Below are 14,651 nucleotides of genomic sequence, written 5' to 3' on the forward strand. Positions count from 1 at the left end.
TTATCTGACTCTGTATTTCTGTATCTGATGGAGCATGGTGGCTTCTGCTTGGCCCTTTATCCTTGTTGTAGGAAGCTGGGGAGAGAACACAGCACTGTGCAGAGTCAAGGTGCCTTCTGGTGGAGTCTCTGAGAAGAGCTGACTCTGAAAAAATACCTTGGGAAACTAGGTTATAGCTCTATTTACCCAAACTAACAAATTTAAAATCTCAGAAATCACTACCTCCTTTCCTTTTGAGTTTTTGGTGACTCTTGGATACAATGGATGAAGTCTCTTGTTATTCAGCATAGCAAACTCCAGCCTTGTCATTCTGATCAGTCTGAGATTGTTTCCCCCTTTAAGACTGCTGCACATGGTGATTGGCAATGGAAGCGCATATGCTTCAGGATATGATATGCAGAATAAAAATTATTGCAGTGGCAGTTACTGCAAGGGTTAGTGCACAGTGGGTTAGTGTTCACCTCAGTCCTTCCATCAGTGAGAATCCAGAGATGCCACTGTTAAAAGTCTCTGCTAAAGGCTTCCCATTAATTTGCTGTACTGTTTGCCTCCATTAGGGAATAGGCAAAGCATAACTGGAGAGATAAACACCTTCTGCTAACAAAGACACCATTCACAGGACGGTGGTAAAATGTATTTAAACATTTTAATTCCTCAGTAAAGTAAATCAGATGCCCTCAAATTAGGCTTTATCCCTCATAAGAGAGGCAGAAGTAGTAGTTAATTGCCCGGGACCATGGGAGTTACCAGGAGGGAGGCAGCAGCTTTGATAAGACTCGAGTTAGTTCTGGGAAGAGCAGAGGGATTTCAATGGAGCTTTCATTTTTCACCTCTGGTCAAATCTCTGGTCTCCCTCTCATACCCTTGGTATGGCCATGAGTGCTATCTGTGCAGAGACAGCAACATGGCAAACATCAGCCACAGGGTCTCCCTGTACCAGCTCCATGAGCTCTGTGCTTTCTGGCTCCTGTCTTCTTGATCCAGTCCCAATCTCATCCATCCCTTGGACCCTATAACATGCCGTGTTGTCGGTGGATCTGAAATATCTTTCAGTTATTCCCTTTGTTATGTCCTTGTTTGAAGCTGCTGTGCAAGGGGAAAAAATAGAGAATTGAAGAAAGCCAGTGTCTACAAATGTCAGTAACTTAACATCTAGTGTTTATCTGAAGTCTGACACTGTGGCCAAGCCATACTAAACTAAAGTAAAATTGCTTCCTAAAAACACCTGATTATTTTGTTTTCATTTTTAAAATTTTTTAAAAATAAGCCTTCCTTCAATGTGATTCTAAATAAATATATCCCTCCAAAAAGGGGAATGCACAAAATTTAAGTAATCATTTTGCCTTTCTAAAGCCAGTCAAAACTTTCCAACCTGGAATATCTTTTTTCCTCCAGGTAGGTGAACAGCACAGACAACCAGAGCCCTGCTCCTTCCTAAGCTGTAACTGAGAACAGCTGACCCAGTTCTACTGCCTACCTTCCCCCTAGTATTCAGTGAAAAAAAACGGGGGCTCATCCATATTTCCCCCTTATTCAGAAAGTTTTAACCCTCATTCTAAACATGGATAAGATCATTCTTCAGTACACGAATCTTTCTGGTTCCAGAGAGCCCGTAGATATATGATGTACTCTCCCTCTGCCTGTTGTAAGACTAAGAGCCAGAAGGTGGTAGCAGAACCTCAGGAAAGAGAAATTACGGTCCCGCAGCATTCCCATAGGAAACTATAATCTGTTTATTGAAGGTGCATGCCACAATTCACAAATCTGAACTTTCAGACAATTTTCATGCAAAATGTCTTTGCCCATTCTCATTTATCTCTCATTTTATAGTGGTGACTTAACTTGTGGAGGAAAACGATAGTACTGATGGTTTTCATCAGAGAGCATCAGACTAATACTAAATTACTGTGAGGCCCTTAGACTGATGAACATACTGAAAGAAGGTGGAGAGGTGTGATACCCAGAACAAGAAAAATCAAAGCAGAAATCTGGGTCCAAAATCCAGAGGAGTTCATAAACTGAATCCTATGCCAGATGCAGGCACAAAAATTGGTATGTTGAAAATCCCTCCTCAATTGTTACTTGATTCTGAAGGTATCAGGTATTCTGAAGGTGTAAATTTGATTTTTATTTATTTACTAATTTTTACACTTGATCACATTTTCTGTGTGCTTTCATTTCTGTTTGTGGGCACAGACGGAAGTATATTAGCCTCAGTAAGGCTGAATAATGCAGCTCTTTTACTGTCCTTAATCAACATGGCAATCTGTAAAACTGGATTCTCCTCTGCCTTTTTTGCCTGGGACACTTGCTCAGTAAAGTAGGTGCACTCTAGTCATGTGACCACCAGCTGAAGCTCTGTGATAATGGCCTGTTATTCTTCAAAGGAAGTTGGTGGCTGCCAACTTTCCTTCCCAGCACCCTCGAGCTCCAAGAACAGACCCAAGAGAGGCTTCAGTTTGCTTTTCCACAGTAAGAAAATCAACATTAAAAACCTTTGCCAGTTCCCAGCCTTGTTCATCCCGTCTGCCTGGCTCAGGATTAGAACCCCTGTGTGCTCTGTGATTTTTGGGTCTAAGTCTTCAGATGCCCGAACAACATAATTTTCAAACTGTTTGGTTCCTGGCAGCTTCCAAGATCACTTTACTGGCTTTGTGCTGCCACCAGATTAATTTCCCTCTATAGCATATTAATTTCCTATTGAAGAGTACAGTCCATGCTGCAGCATCATTGGCTGGGTGTCCGTTCAGATTGCCCATGCCTCAGGTGGGGATATAGGACTGCACTGCTCCGGGTCATGCTTCATCCCACATTGAAAGAGGCAAGTGTCATCCCAAGGCAGTGCTGGACTTCACCAAAGCCAAAAAGTATCCTTGGTCAGCTACTGTAATTTTCACATGTGTGTGAGGGTAATTTCTTAAATACAATATTGTTTTTCAGCATCCTCCATGCAGTTGTTTATCTTTCATTTTTTCTTTTCTGCAGGCCCACACGTCTTGACTATTGCTGTCTTTACGCTCACGGGAATTGTGATTCTGGTTCTGTTCATCTCTTTGCTGATTCTAAGGTACCAACTCCTTTGGTTTTCTGTTTGTCTTTGAACAGTTTTCCCACTAAGACAATGCCTTTCATCTCTCCTTGAAGAGCCATCTATTAACTTACCTTACATACTTATGTGGTTGGCCCTAAGGTGAACTCTTTGGTATAAGCCAAATAGTGCTTGCATCTATGGTGCTGTTATGACAGGTTGTCTTGGTTTTGAAAGACAGTTCTCTGCCAAGGAAAGTTAGAACCTCCCTTGGAATGGGGAATGTAAACCCCCTTCCCTCCAAATTATTATAATTTTGCAATTAGGGGCTTTCAGGCAAAGAGATGGGAATAAGAGTAACAGTTTTTTACTGGAATATTAAAAAAAAAAAAAAAAAAAAGGAAAATACAAATGCAGTAGAATAAAAATAAAGCAAGGAAGCACACAAAAATCCTGGAAAAAACCCTGACAGAGTCAGGGATATGACCTGGCACCTTGTTGGTCAAGGTGTTGGAAGCAGTCAAAATAAGTCCTCCTGGACTAACAGATGTGATTCTGTGGAGTAGAGATGGTCCTGTAGGAAGTCCAGTGGTGACAAGATGGGTCTGGTCTTCCTCCGGGAATCCAGTGGAAAAACCAGATACCTGGTGGTCTTCAGTTCCCGGTTTTTATCTAGCTAGGAACAGTTGGCTCCTACCCCACTATGTGGAGCATCTCACAATGGCATGATGGAATGTGTCATGTCATTGGTGGCCCTAATGCCCCATTTTCAGAAGATGTCCCCCTGGAGGATGGAGGGGTGGTGAAAGAGATAAGAAACACTGCCCCACCTGGTTTTAATGGCTGGGCCATTATCAGAAGGCATCTGCCCACCTCCCCCCTGGAGTTACAAGAGAAGGATAAAACATCTCCCAAAAACCAGCTTTTAACAGATGAAATAGAATACACATTTTTAGGTTACATAATCCAAGACATTATCCACCTCTTATTCTATTACCTTCTGCATTATACCTAAATCAATAAACTCCATTATACACAATGAACCCTTACACCCAGTTCTCACTCAGGGTTAGGTTCCCCTGTGTTACACAACTGGCTTCTCCATCTTTCTGCATTACCTACTAAGTGGAACCAGGTCTCTGAGCAAAAACAATCCTACGGGTGAGTTTACCTTTGCCTGAGGTTGGGTTAATCTAAACAGTCTTTCCTAGAATACCTTTCTTGTGTACTACAGGGACTTTATCTCCATCCACTGTGTGCAAGGGTTCAGACTGGGCAGGACCAGCTCGATTGATGGAGCCTCGTGTGTTGACCATCCAGGTGGCCTTTACTAAGTTCACTTCCCAATTTTTGAAGGTCCCACCACCAAGCACCTTCAGGGTAGTCTTAAGTAACCCATTGCACCGTTCAACTTTCCTGGCAGCTGGTGCATGATAAGGGATGTGATATATCCATTCAGTGCCATGTTCTCTAGCCCAGATGTTTATAAGGCTGTTCTTGAAGTGGGTCTCATTGTCTGACTCAATTCTCTCCGGGGTGCTATGTCTCTACAGGATTTGCTTCTCTAGGCCCAGGATGGTGTTCCGGGCAGTAGCGTGGGGCACAGGGTAGGTCTCCAACCATCCAGTGGTGGCTTCCACCATGGTCAGCACATAGCACTTGCCTTGGTGGGTTTGGGGAAGGGTGATGTAGTCAATCTGCCAGGCCACCCCATACTTATACTTGGACCATCGCCCGCTATACCATAGCGGCTTCACCCGCTTGGCCTGCTTGATTGCAGCACACGTCTCACAGTCATGGATAACCTGAGAAATACTGTCCATGGTTAGATCCACCCCTCAGTCTCATGCCCACTTATAGGTGGCATCTCTGCCCTGATGACCTGAAGCATCACGGGCCCATTGAGCTAGGAACAACTCTCCCTTGGCTTGCCAATCTAAGTCTATCTTTGACACCTCTATCTTGGCAGCTTGATCTGCCTGCTCGTTGTTCTGGTGCTCCTCATTAGCCCAACTCTTGGGGACATGGGCATCTACATGACAGACTTTGACAGGTAGCTTCTCTACTCAACTGGCAATGTCCTTCCACTCATCTGCAGCCCAGACTGGCTTTCCTCTATGCTGCCAGTTGGCCTTTTTCCACCTGTCAAGCCAACCCCACAGATCATTGGCTACCATCCATGAATCAGTGTAGAGGTAGAGCTTTGGCCACTTCTCTCTTTCAGCAATGTCCAAGGCCAGTTGAACAGCTTTGAGTTCAGCAAGTTGACTCGATCCACCTTCTCCTTCAGTGGCTTGTGCAATCTGTCGCGTGGGGCTCCATACGGAGCTTTCCACTTCCTGTTCATCCCTACGATGCGGCAGGAAGCATCAGTGAAAAGAGTGTAGCATGTTTCTTCTGCTGGCAGTTGGTTGTATGGTGGTGCTTCTTCAGCATGTGTCACTTGTTCCTGCTCCTTTTTATCCATGAGACTAAAGTTTTCACCTTCTAGCCAGTTGGTAATTACTTCCAAAATCCCAGGGCGATTTGGGTTTCCAATGCAGGCACGCTGAGTGATGAGGGCAATCCATTTGCTCCAGGTGGCGTCAGTGGCGTGATGGGTGGAGGGAACCTTTCCTTTAAACATCCACCCCAGCGCCAGTAGTCAGGGTGCCAGCAGGAGTTGTGCTTCTGTGCCAGTCACCCCCGAGGTGGCTTGAACTCCTTCATAGGTGGCTAAGATTTCCCTCTCTGTTGGAGTGTAGTTGGTTTTGGACCCTCTGTAACTTTGGCTCCAGAATCCCAGTGGTCGGCCCCAAGTCTCCCCAGGCACCTTCTGCCAAAGGCTCCAGGACAGGCCATTGTTCCCGGCTGCAGAGTAGAGCACATTCTTCACATCTGGTCCCGTCCTGACTGCACCAAGGGCTACCGCAGGAGCATTCTCCTGCTTGATCTGGGCAAAGGCTTGTTGCTGTTCAGGGCCCCAGTGGAAATCATTCTTCTTGCCGGTGACCAGGTAGAGAGGGCTCACAATCGGGCTGTACTCAGGAATGTGCATTCTCCAAAAACCTATGGCACCTAGGAAAGCTTGTGTTTTCTTCTTGATGGTCCGTGGAGAGGTTGCAGTGATCTTATTGATGACCTCAGTGAGAATCTGACGCCATCCATCTTGCCACTTTATTCTCAGGAACTGGATCTCTCGGGAGTGTCCTTTGACTTTGCTCTTCTTGGTGGCAAAACCAGCTTTCAGGAGAATTTGGATGATCTTCTCTCCTTTCTCAAACACTTCCATTGCCATATTCCCCCGCACAATGATGTCATCAATGTACTGTAGATGTTCCAGAGCCTCACCCTTTTCCAGTGCAGGCTGGATCAGTCCATGGCAGATGGTGGGGCTGTATTTCCACCCCTGGGGCAGTCAGTTCCAGGTGTACTGCACGCCCCTCCAGGTGAAAGCAAACTGAAGCCTGCATTCTGCAGCCAGAGGAATGGAGAAAAATGCATTGGCAATGTCAATTCTGGTGTACCATTTTGCTGCCTTGGACTCCAGCTTGTTCTGGAGCTCCAGCATGTCCAGCACAGCACCGCTCAATGGTGGAGTCACTTCATTTACGGCACGGTAGTCTACAGTCAATCTCCATTCTCCATCAGACTTGCGCACAGCCTAAGTTGGGCTGTTGAAGGGTGAGTGGGTTTTGCTGACCACCCTTTGACTCTCCAGCTCACGGATCATTTTGTGGATGGGGATCACAGCATCTCGATTTGTCCAATACTGTCGGCGGTGCACTGTCGAGGTGGCAACTGGTACTTGTTGCTTTTGTACCTTCAGGAGTCCTACTGCAGATGGGTTCTCCGACAGTCCAGGCAAGGCATTAATTTTCTTAATGCCCTCTGCCTCTACAGCAGCTATTCTAAAAGCCCACCTGAGTCCCTTGGGGTCTTTGTAATAGCTGTTCCGGAGGAAGTCTATGCCCAAAATACATGGGACCTCTGGGCCGGTCACAATCGGATGTTTCTGCCACTCCTTCCCGGTCAGGCTCACCTTGGCTTCCAACAGAGTCAATTCCTGTGATCCCCCCGTCACCTCGGCAATGGAAATAGGTTCTGTCCCCACATGTTCCGATGGCATCAGGGTACACTGTGAACCAGTATCAACCAAAGCTTTATATTCCTGTGGCTCTGATGTGCCAGGCCATTGGATCCATGCAGTCTAAAAGACTCAGTTTTCCCGTGCCTCTCCCTGGCTAGAGGCAGGGCCTCTCTACCACTGGTCATTATTCCCTTCCTGCGCATACATAGTAAAGGATCCTTCAAGGGGGTCCGTCAGAACCTCCTCACTTCTATAATACCTGGGAGCTTGGCTATGGTAGGCTGAGGCTACCTTCATCTTAGTGGAACCCCTTCGGTTATGGTTTCTCTCCTTGAGCTCATGCACCCGTGCTGCCAGGGCAGAAGTGGGTTTCCCATCCCATTTTCCCATGTCTTCCCCATAGTCACAGAGAAAGAACCACAGGTCAGCTCATGGGGTGTACCCTCTCTCTCTAGCTGGGGGACATTGAGCTCTGACTCGGGGTGTTGTAACTTGCACCGGTGCCACATGGGAACTGTTCCTCCTCATTTCCTCCCTCATCTCCCTCATTTCTTCTTTGAGTTCCTTAACCACGGCAGAGACCTGAGCCTGCACTGGGCCACTGATCATACTCTCATAATTTCTGAGCTTGCTGGCTACAGAACCCACTGTCTCTCAGTTGTCCTTGGCATTAATGGTTGCAATGAATGTGACGTATTGAGATGGTCCTTGTGCTGGCTTGAAGGCAAAACCAGTGAGAGACTCCAAGTCAGAAAAAACAATTTAATAGGAGAGAAAAAAAGTAAAAAAAATAAAATAAAACACATGCAATAGTACAAAAGATCACTGACAGAGTCAGAATACAACCTGAAACTGTGGTGGTAGCAGTCCAGATGAAGTGGTCTTGTTGAAGCAGTGATCCCGCAGAAAGGTCTGGTAGCTCTTGGCTCCTCCCCCTGGGCAGAGCATCTCACAATGGGCTGATATCATTTTATGAGTCTTGCAATGGGTCCTTGATTGCCCATTAAACAGAGATAACTCCTGGAGGGAGTTACCTATGAGTCATGCAGCAGGGCATTGATGGGCCATTAACAGAAGATAGTCCGGAGGGAGGGGGCAAGGGAAACACTGCCTCACCTAGTTTCAACAGCTCATGTAGATGGGGATAGAATACATACTTTGGGCACATCTTACATTGTAACCTAGGACAGTCCTAGATTTGCCAGATTCCACAACATTTGCCCTGTGCATCTAACTTTGTTGGGGTCATTATCATGCTGTCTGCTCTTCCCAAAAAGTACCTCCAATACTGCCACTTCTCTCAGCTGTTAGATCCCTTCCTCAAGGGTCTTCCAGCGCATTCTATGGTGGTACTCCTGCATTCGTTCTTTGTGGACAAACCTCTCCCTTACACTCATTAAAAGCCGCTCCCAAAGGGAAAGGGGCCCTGGCTCCCTTACGAATACCTGATTCAAACCTGAGTCCTCGCTCAAGAATTCCAAATTCCTTGCCTCACTACTAAGTATTGCACACCTGTACCCATAAGGTCCCAGACCTGAAGTAACCAGGTTGTATAAGCCCCAGTCTACGTCGTACAATATCTTTTCACAGATTACGGAGACTTTCATACAACAGGGACTTGGTGATGATCTCAATCTGGGGCTCCCCTGTGGGTTGTGAGGGCCCTCCTTTCTTATCCTTATTACCTGGGTTTGCTGATTTCACCTGAGACTTCTTTGTTTCCACAGGGGCAACTGCTGCTGGCTGTGGCTGCCCCTGTGGTTCAGCTGGAACCTGGACAGTTGTAACATCTGTGGGTTCTGCTGCTGCACCATCAGACTCTCCTTTGTTGGGGCAGGGGGAGGGTTTCCCACCAGCTGGGGCTAATGAGGCTACTACAGGGGAAATGTGCTCAGCATCTGGCCTATCTCACGGACCTCCTTCACCCATTCTGGGTGGTTTATTTCTGAGTGTCTTGGTTTGAAAAGACAGGTATCTGCTAGGGAGAGGCAGGCCTGTCTAGGAATGGGGAATTCCAATCCCTTCCCTCCGTGTTATTATAATTTGGAAGATTAAAATAAAACCTTTCAGTCAGAGCTATGGGGAAAGGAATAACAGTCCTTTACTAGTAAATATAAGAGGACAGACAAACAACAACAGCAATTATAATAATAATAAAACAGAATCAAGAACCCCGAGGGACTTTGTCTCACAAGTCCTGGGCAGTCTGATCTCTTGGGATCCCAAGAGCACCAGACCGAAACGGTGGAAACTAGGGGCTCATGGCTGGAAATGGTGGGTTGTCCCCGGCAGGCAGGGGCGTGTCCTGGCAGGCAAAGTGAGCAGTGCTGAAGAAGCCACGGCGGCTGGACCCGGGCTGACCCAAAATCCAGCAGGGCAGGCAACAAACTCCGAATTCCTGGGTGCTCCAACAGATGATAGAATTCTCAGGACTGAACCCCTCCATTAACCGTGGCGGTTACCAGTCGCCCGACCGTCCTCCCCTCAGCTCCCAGGAGCCTTTCCCTCCCCCTAAACTAAGTGATCCACTCCTTTTGTACGGGTTAAGCACCCTTTAACTATCAGTATTTAGTCTCCTAGCAACTTATGGGGGGAAAAAATTCCACAGGAAAACTTAACCCCCAACACTGAGGCAGGCTGTGGGGCAGTATCCTTATTCTCTGGGGTAGGTATCAGGGTAGTTATCCAGGTCAATCTCCCCTTATCTCTAAATGCTAAACAGAACAGGCATACCAGCAACACCAGCCACTGTATGATATCATTAGCATTCAGAGATTTGAACCCTTCAAAAACTGGTGGGGTAGACCCAAAGAGCTGGGTGAAGGGTTGGTAAAAAATTTCCTGCAGTGTCATTTTCTCACAGTAGGTACAATTGTTAAAGTAACCCCAAAAACACACAGTTAGTGTATGATAGCCCTGAATGCCTTCCAGAGGAATTTAAAAATCCATTAATTCCTCACCTTGTTAACCCATATAGCAAACTGGATGACAGCCACAGTAGCCTTAGTTGTAGGGCCCATGTTTAGATAAGGGCCTGCAAATGGCAGAAATACGCCCACCACTACATGCCACCCAAACCAGGTTAAGCCAGACCACATGATATCCAGTACACAAGAACATAGGCAATTAAGAATTGTTATTCTTTTTTATCTCAATGCCCTTGTGCCCCACAACTGAGTGCCAAATTCTGTCTTGGTTTTGAAAGACAGTTGTCAGCCAAGGAAAGCTAGAACCTCCCTTGGAATGGAGAATGTAAACCCCCTTCCCTCCAAATTATTATAATTTTGCAATTAGGGGCTTTCAGGCAAAGAGATGGAAATAAGAGTAACGGTTTTTTACTGGAATATTAAAAAAAAAAAAAAAAAAAAAAAAAAAAAAAAAAAAAAAAGGAAAATACAAATGCAGTAGAACAAAAATAAAGCAAGGAAGCACACCACAAAAATCCTGGAAAAAACCATGACAGAGTCAGGGATATGACCTGGTACCCTGTTGGTCAGGGTGTTGGAAGCAGTCCAGATAAGTTCTGGAGTAACAGATGTGGTTCTGTGGAGTACAGATGGTCCTGTAGAAAGTCCAGTGGTGACAAGATGGGTCTGGTCTTCCTCCGGGAATCCAGTGGAAAAACCAGATACCTGATGGTCTTCAGTCCCAGTTTTTATCTAGCTAGGAACAGCTGGCTCCTCCCCCACTGTGTGGAGCATCTCACAATGGGATGATGGAATGTGTCATGTCATTGGTGGGCCCTAATGCCCCATTTTCAGAAGGTGTCCCCCTGGAGGATGGAGAGGTGGTGACAGAGATAAGAAACACTGCCCCACCTGGTTTTAATGGCTGGGCCATTATCAGAAGGCATCTGCCCACCTTCCCCCTGGAGTTACAAGAGAAGGATAAAACATCTCCCAAAAACCAGCTTTCAACAGATGAAATAGAATACACATTTTTAGGTTACATAATCTGAGATACAGGTTAATAATCAAAGGAGAAGATGCAGCTTAGTGTTCTTGCATCTGCTAAAAAGATCTGATTCCTATGCATATACAGAAATATAAGTCTCAGGCCAATCTTCAGAATTTTTAACTTTTGCTACCCATCTTTGGTTTTCTCAGGATTCACTTATATTTCTTTAATGTATTGATGACGTAAAAGTTCAGTCTAGAAGGTGGTATTTCTCTTGAGACACTGTAGGAGTCAAAACTGCTTTTGGTGTTTTCATTGCATGGATCAATTCCTTCAACGCCCTGCATAAAATTTTTCCAAACAGCCTGGAATTTCATACAGCATTTCAAGTCCAGATCTATCATTATGGAAAAAGCAGAAATAGATGCCTCCTTTTGATAGAAGAAATCCCACCACAGTACCAAAGTATAGGATTTTCTTTAATCTTAAAAAAAAATTATCTTACTTACGCATCCTTTTTCAGTCTATATCTTTGTTATATATCAGAGAGCTTCAGAAAAAGCAAGAAAATCATATCTTAAGAGAAGTTTATTAGAATGAGATGCTACTCAGGCTCTCTTATTTTGAGTAGACCAATCTGCCTTGCTAACTAAAACAAAGGAAAAACCAAAGATAAACATACTCATCTCTTACACATCAAATTGTGCTCAAGATATGTGGGGGCTAATCATCACATATAAGCACTAACATATAAACAGACAGCAAAGTTTGCAATGCCTATGAAAATGAATAAACAAAAGTCTGGAGTTGTAAAAGCTTCTATACTTTTCCATATTTACAGATGCATAAACTCTAAAGATTCTGTTTAGATGACTAATTATTGTATACATATCATTGTGATATTCCCAAGCATCAAATTTCTGAGAATTTTTTAGAATAAAACTTGCACTTTTAGCGTCAAAATAATAGCAAACTTCTCAAATATAATTGCTACCAAAGATTGTCCCCTAACAAGCAAAGAAGAAGAGAAATTCCTATGAAAATCAAAAACATGCCTCATTATTCATTCTTTTTCTCTTAAGTTTCTAAGACACTTGAACTATTCCACAGCTACCTGTGGAGTTCTGACTACAAAGTAAAAAGTCCAAGTCCTGAAAAACATATAACTAAATATTAGACCTATATAATTAAATAGTAGATTTTAATTCAGTTTGATATGTTCTTAATCACCATCTGATACCAGTTTGAACTGTAGTGCATCCTAATGACACTCAGACACACCTTACGAGGTAGAACAGAGAAAAACAGTTCTTACTGCAATTGTTTGCCTTCCTTTTCATATGCAAATATATGCTAAAAATGTCGTGAACAAGGGAATATTTGTGTTATTAGTCAATAATATGAGTTCTGCCATTTGGAGCATTTGCCAGCAGTCATCACTGTGTTGGGATTCTCCTGCAAACTCTCCAGTCAATCTTGTGTGGTTTTTCAGTAGAGGAAGGGCTTGCACAAGTAAGGATGCCTTTTTAAGGACTCTTCCCTCATTTTTACAAAATGTGCAGAATACAAAGGACACCCACAAAAAGGCACCTCGTTGCTCACCATTTCCTCTCCTGGCCTTGTATTCACAGACTATCCACTCTTGATTGCAGGACTTCCTTTGGCTTGCATTTGTTTGTGGGACCTCGCTTCCAAATGCATTTAATAACATGGAGGAAAAAACGATATAAAATCCAGATAGCCCTTTATGCTTTAAATTCTTCTGACCACTCCTTGAGACTCTGACAATTACCTAGCAGTTGTTCTGCTAAATCTGTTCTGTTCTGCTACAGAATGAATGAGCATTTAGGCTTTCCCAAAGCTAGGAGAATTAAAGAGTATCCTCAAACTGAAAATCTGAAGGAGAGCCACCGGGCTTGTGCTCAAGTCTCATCAACCTGTAACACCATCCTTGTGTCATCCTGACACCAGATCCTTCCCTGTCGTAATCTCCTGTTGAGGGTTTCGGTTCACTGGGAAGATATTCTGAAAGACTTCTCTTGTTCCTCAGGAAGTACAGGAGAGATAATGAGCGTCGGTGGAAGAAGTGGTCCCATATACCACCTGAGGAAATCTTGCCTCTGGAGACCAGTGAGACAAGTCATGTTAGTTTGAAGGTGAGACAAACATACTGCCCAAAGCTGGGTCTTGGATTCTAAAGACAATCAATGCTGGGGTTTTGACATGTTCTGACTACAGCTTGCTATGACTCTGGTGGGACTAGGACTTGTTAACTTTTTTTTTTTTTTTTTTTTTTTTTTTTTTTTTTTTTTTTTTTTTTTTAGTTTTTTTTAAATTGTTTTTTTAAAACACACACTTTCTGTATTGAAGAAATAGAGATTATTCCCAATCTATTGCTCCCTAATAGAATACCTATAAAACTAATTTTGTGATGGAGGAATGGGCTGGATATTGACTTCCAGTCTCTGTTACAAATGATTTCCCAGCTCTTTTTTATGCCTCTGTAATACCCAAGAGGATGAAAACAGCAGGTGGAAGGCCTGGGAGTGGCATGGATGTCCCACACCTTCTGCGGCATGTAGTGACCCTCCCCAGAGAGAGAGTCTTATGCTTCTCTGTGTGGCACACACAGACATTACTAATCTCTCTGGACCTGTCAAGTGAGGAGTAGGTGATAATTCCAAGTTAATTATTCTTCTTTGTTCTCAGATTGATGAAGATAAGAGACGTGACACCACCCAGAGACTTCGACAGGGCAAGTATGACAAGAAGGTAACCTGACTGTAGTATCCGTCCTCCCTTCTTCACCTTTAGAAGGGCACTTTTTAGGAGGAGGCAAATTCTGACTTCCTGACCTTGCAAAATGGTTTGGTCTTATGGAAGGAGTAAGCCATTTGTTTCCTATCAACTGTTTTGTATTTTGTTTACTGACAGAAGTCTAAATATTAGACTCCATGGACCCCTAGCCCAGGAGCACAGAAGCATAAACACAGGGACCAGAAATCTGATACATTTTGGTACTGAAGAGGTGAATAGGTTAATGGAGGACAGGCATTTACATGGCAATTCTTGTGCATTCAGTAGAGCTGTCTGCCTGATTGAGGTATATTCTTGTTAAAATCTGCACAAAGGATAGATCTAAGAAAATATAGCTTCAGTACTTATTAGCTGATTAACTGAAACTCCAACAGTGAGGCAGTAGGCAGGTGTTTCTGAAGTATTTGTTTGTATGGATGTTTCTTGGAAAAGAAAGGTGAATTGCTGTTGTACTAGACCTGTGATTTTACCCTCCTCCCCCCCGCTATTTTTCCTTCAGGTGGTGATCCTAAAGGATCTCAAAAACAGTGATGGTAATTTCTCAGAGAAGCAAAAAATAGAACTGAACAAGGTAACTCTTGCACATGGGAACTGGACACAGCAGGGTGGGATGGAGTCTATGAGAGAAGTAATTGTTTTCCACTGTCAACTCCAACAGCCATATGCTTGTGTGTGTTTGTGAGGTGGACAGGTAATGAGTTCCTCAAAGGATATTGTTTGATGAACTTTATCTTTGTTATGTGATCTCATCACCACTCTAGAGTCTGAATTGTGTGCCCGTCAAGCTGAGGATGAATGAAGTAATTCATGCACTGTCATATGGCCTTACTAAATTTTTCT

At 44.1% G+C, this 14,651-nt stretch overlaps 1 protein-coding gene across 1 annotated transcript in view; it reads left to right on the forward strand.

The window, feature by feature from the left end:
* Positions 1-14,651, forward strand: part of GUCY2C (guanylate cyclase 2C) — a 52,208-nt gene that overhangs the window by 15,013 nt on the left and 22,544 nt on the right. The window contains exons 11-14 of the mRNA XM_040061875.1: positions 2,986-3,067; positions 13,045-13,150; positions 13,704-13,766; positions 14,311-14,382. Of these exons, the coding sequence (XP_039917809.1) occupies positions 2,986-3,067; positions 13,045-13,150; positions 13,704-13,766; positions 14,311-14,382 (323 nt within the window). The remainder of the gene's footprint in view (positions 1-2,985; positions 3,068-13,044; positions 13,151-13,703; positions 13,767-14,310; positions 14,383-14,651) is intronic.

Source organism: Hirundo rustica, chromosome 4 (assembly GCF_015227805.2).
Source record: "Hirundo rustica isolate bHirRus1 chromosome 4, bHirRus1.pri.v3, whole genome shotgun sequence".
Taxonomy (NCBI): Eukaryota; Metazoa; Chordata; class Aves; order Passeriformes; family Hirundinidae; genus Hirundo; species Hirundo rustica.